This window comes from Triticum aestivum, chromosome 7D (assembly GCF_018294505.1).
Source record: "Triticum aestivum cultivar Chinese Spring chromosome 7D, IWGSC CS RefSeq v2.1, whole genome shotgun sequence".
Taxonomy (NCBI): domain Eukaryota; kingdom Viridiplantae; phylum Streptophyta; class Magnoliopsida; order Poales; family Poaceae; genus Triticum; species Triticum aestivum.
Window position 1 is genome coordinate 85,645,730 of NC_057814.1, and position 4,276 is coordinate 85,650,005.

Here is a 4,276-nt window from a genome sequence, read left to right on the forward strand (position 1 = left end):
AGTGAGTAACGGGCGGGGGGTACCTGCCGTTAGGCAAGTGCCCTCTTTGTCGTCCGCCTTTCTGCCTCTTTGCCGTCCGCTAGCGGACGGCAAAGAGGTGGGCCGTTAGGATTTTTTCAAACGAGCGGGGGGTGGGGGCCACCACACTCTTTGCCGTCTGCCAGCGGACGGCAAAGATTCTTTGCCGTCGAGAGCTGGCAGATGGCAAAGAGCTTCTTTGCCGTCAGCCTTTTCTTTGTCGTCTGCTTATGTTTAGCTGATGGCAAAGAGCTTCTTTGCCGTGAGCTAGCAGACGGCAAAGAGCTGGCAGATGGCAAATTAGCTGATTCCAGTAGTGATGGTGGGCCCATAACCCACAGTTCCACAAGATCGAAACCTGACTCTCCTATACACCCCCTGTTTCCAAAGTTATTCCTCATGATTGGCTTCGTATGTAATTCACGAGCCACCTTCCCTATGATCATCAATTCTGGTATTAGACACAATACTTATTCCCGTTGCCTTGAACCCCTTTCACACTCTGTTCCAGGCAACGAACGATTGTCTATCCGCTCGAAACTTCTGATGATACCTCCTCACTTTGCTCTCCACTACTAGGAAAACCCTTATAGACAATCATTTACTAGTAGCGTGGGTTATACGCCCCGCGCTACTACTAAGTAATAGTAGGGCGGGAAAAAAAGTGCGCTACTACTAAAGAATAGTAGTAGCGTGGGTTTACCTTTCCTGCGCTACTACTAAGTGATCCTGACCGTGCCACCGGAGCATGCAATAGTAGTGGCGTGGGTACAAAAACCGCGCTACTACTAAATTTATTATTATAATAGTAGCGTAGGTATGACACCCCGCGCTACAGCTAATCGTCCTGCTATACCACACCGCATCGTACGGCAACTTCCTTGTCTTTCCCATAAAAAACCCCCAAATGCGCTACCACACCGCACCGCACCGCAACTTCCTTGTCTTTCCCATTAAAAACCCCCCCAAAAAAAACTCCCTTGTCTTTCCAACGTCACCGCTCCTCCCCCATCCCGCCGCCGATGCCCCTCCGTGCTCGCGCGCTCTGCTTAATGGTGCTCGCGCCCTCCAATCCGGCGCCCGCCTGCCGCGGCTCGACAGCGTTCCGCCCCCACGGGGCCCACCACCTCCTCCTCCCCCACGCCGGCCGCCTCCTCGCCTGCCGCGCCGCCCCTGCCCCGCACCACCTCCCGCCTCCGCCCGCTCCGGATGTCGGCCTCCAACCACTCCGGCGCCGGCGCCAGCTTCCCCTCCGCCCCCTCGCCGCCCCCGGCCCTCACGGTGAGTCTGATGCGTCCTCCTCCTCCTCACGCGTCCGTCCGTATGATGTCTTACCGTGCCGCCGTCGATGGTGTCGGAGCTGAGATGCTGAGGCCGTACAATAGTTGCCGTGGATGGATGGAACACCTAGTGCGTTGACTTAGCAACTGGCCGATGGGAAGGGATGCCTGCCTTAGCAACTCCAAGCTACGAACCTGTCTCATGGGAGCGCCTACCGGAAGCTCGCGCGCCAGGTGCTCGACGCTTTGTCCCCCTTTATACTCGTTTCATGGGAGCATTTCATACTATCTATTTAAAAATAGTGCCATGAGACTGGGGCACATAATTGATTGGAGTTCCTTGAATCACACCTGATGCTGTTTTTTCTTTGGATAAAGTGTGGATTGACGCACGCTAGCGAACTGTATAAACAGTTGTATGGTGACCGGATCTCGGCCGGCCCTCCCTGCTCCCTCTTTCCTCTCTGCAATTGCAGATCGTGCCCGTATATTACTATGCATTAATGTGGGATGTATAGAGAGGCATGAGTTCAGTTTAGAACAAGAGATTCAGAGTAACGCCTGCAATCTGTTTGGTGTTTTGTGCACTAGGAAATGGGCTTACACTCTGGAGATGCTTAAGTTTTAATTCCTTCTGGTCTCCCGTGCAGTTTTGTTACTGGTGAAATTATATTGGTCAAGTGGAATAAAAAAACCAAGTATCAAGCCGTAGTCTTCACTGCTTAGCTTTTCTAGAGAGGGTGAAAAGTTTTCTTTTCCGGAACTGTAGTGTATTTAGTGAAAAAGGACGCATTCTTGTTCTGACATTAGTTTAATTTTTTACAACTGCTTAGATTTTTCTAGAGAGCGTGCATTTGTTTTTCTTTTCACCTTAGTTTTGAGATCCCTGTTTCAGGCCGCCACTGCCACACCAGCCGCCGCCGCCGCCGCAGCCCCGTCCACGTCGTCCTTGTCCTTCCCCGTCCCTGCTATCGATGGTGAGGATGACGATGAGGACGTCGACGAGTTCAACGGCTTCGACGCACTGAGCGAGTACGATGCTGGCGTGGTGCGTGCTCTTGCCTTGCTTCGTCAGTCTTCACAGTAAAATGGGACTGCGTTTTTTGGCTGTTGCTGACTCGAAATTGGTGATTTTGGTTAGACGGAGATCGACGAGGAGGATGAAAAGGCCCTCGCTGCATTCATGTCCAAGGAAACCTCCTCCAAACGATCGCTTGGTGATATCATCCTCCAGAAGATCAGAGAGAAGGACGCCACTGTCTCAACATGTAAGCATCCATTCTCGACTCTGATGCTTCTTATTTATTGACCATTGCGCCGACGAGGAACCATTTTGAGTTCAGTTTAATCACATTTTGGATGCGGAGTAGATTGAGGTAAGATATCCAATGCATATGTCTAATTGTGCAATACATCAGTATGTAGTACCATAGCAGTTTTGTACTCTTATATGGTTACAGATATACTCTTCTTTGTAAACTTAGTGATGGGTACATATATGTTTATCCACACAGTACCATAAGCAAGCTTGATCAGCATTATGATGCTTGTTCTTCTGATATGGAGATGGGGTATAACCATCCAGTCTTTTGGGATGTAATATTTCTGTTTTTGTTATCTTATCATGTGATGCATTAGTTACTACCATGATATAAGGTAGGTCACACCCATTCGTTAGATATTACTGAAGGAAGAATCCTATTTATCAAGTACTGTGCTATTAGTTTGAACATTAGTACTATGCTATGCATCACATGGAAATTAGTACTGTGCTATGCATACAACATAAGGATGCTGATTTTAGTGTTAAAGAAGTAGACTAATTTTTCCTCGCTTGCAACTCTTATGCATAATTACTGATATATGAGACCTGAAATTGTTTCTGTCAAGTGTTGGGTTCCTGTTATGACTGATTCCTTACCTGGTATGCTGGAAAACCTGCATATATAATTTCATTCTTATGAGTGTACTGAGGCTAGATTATTTTGTCGCTCAATTTGCAGGCTTTCTCCGTGATTAATATAAATTATGCAAGGATCAGAGGGTATGTTGATGCTACTACTAATCATTGTTGGTGAAACAAATGTCATTTGAGAAATCTCGGCCCATTGTTCTTCTTAATGAAGATTCTTACCAACTTTATCCTTTCCTGTGTCTCAAAACTGTCAACCTAGCTCATAGAACGATCTTTTTTTAGGATTCATGTTTTTTTTTCTGGTTATTATACATTACAACGAGTTCATTGTATTCAGATTCCTTACAACTTCATGCACCTGAGCTATTTGCAGAAGGAGGGGAGCTGGCCTTCTTCATGTCTCGGGGGAGTGTCTTCCTTGGATTCAACAAGAAGGGGACCCGGCCTTCTTCATGTCTCGTGCAACAAGTATGGTCCAGCCTCTGGTTGTCACTATTGATTCATGTGCATGTGCTAAAAAGAAAGAAAATACCCTACTGGATTTGAAAGAGGACGCGAACTAATAAGTTTTTACTTCTCCGACGTGGGCGCAGGGGTGATCGACGCGGACTACCACAGCCCGGTGGGTGTCGTGCTCTTCAACCACTAGGAGGCGGACTTCGCCGTGAAGCCCGGAGACTGCGTCGTGCAGATGACCATCCAGGTGATTGCGAATTGCGACACCGGAGGTCGCCGAGGTGGAGGACCTCGACGCCACCGTCCGGCGGGAGGGAGGGTTCGGGTCCACCGGTTGTTGAACTCCGAGTCTTGGTAGATACATCTAGACAAGTGGTCTGGTTGTTTGCGTTTGGTGTTAAATGGGATATCGTGAACTCTACGAGTTGAGATGTTCAATGTTGCGTCCATCAACGCTGCAAGTGCTAAGATTGGTTCTGTGATCTTAGTTTATTTTGCACTGGACATGTCTTGATTTCCATCCACGAATACAGCATCTGACTTCTATTTTTTTTTAATTTCTAATTAGTTAGCTATAGCGTGGGGGGAATGGTGTGCTGCTACTACT

The 4,276-nt window shown here is 48.0% G+C and overlaps 1 protein-coding gene across 2 annotated transcripts; it reads left to right on the forward strand.

Moving 5' to 3' along the window:
- The first annotated feature begins 959 nt into the window (after positions 1-959).
- LOC123166371 (bystin) lies at positions 960-4,189 on the forward strand. 2 transcript variants are annotated; one of them, XM_044584163.1, is made up of 6 exons: positions 960-1,299; positions 2,194-2,346; positions 2,440-2,566; positions 3,302-3,342; positions 3,587-3,681; positions 3,807-4,189. In XM_044584163.1, the coding sequence occupies exons 1-4, from the start codon at positions 1,228-1,230 to the stop codon at positions 3,316-3,318; spliced, it is 369 nt and encodes a 122-aa protein (XP_044440098.1). In that variant the 5' UTR covers positions 960-1,227; the 3' UTR covers positions 3,319-3,342; positions 3,587-3,681; positions 3,807-4,189. The 2 variants fall into 2 exon arrangements, with proteins under 2 accessions (XP_044440098.1, XP_044440099.1); XM_044584164.1 differs by lacking the exon at positions 3,302-3,342.
- The last annotated feature ends 87 nt before the right edge of the window (positions 4,190-4,276 follow it).

What these genes read in the sequence shown, in the direction of transcription:
- LOC123166371 (XM_044584163.1), top strand. Translation starts at nt 1,228, where the DNA reads ATGTCGGCCTCCAACCACTCCGGCGCCGGCGCCAGCTTCCCCTCCGCC. An exon ending in CGCCGCCCCCGGCCCTCACG is followed by an intron (nt 1,300 to 2,193) that starts GTGAGTCTGATG and finishes TCCCTGTTTCAG; the next exon opens with GCCGCCACTGCCACACCAGC. An exon ending in GCGAGTACGATGCTGGCGTG is followed by an intron (nt 2,347 to 2,439) that starts GTGCGTGCTCTT and finishes GATTTTGGTTAG; the next exon opens with ACGGAGATCGACGAGGAGGA.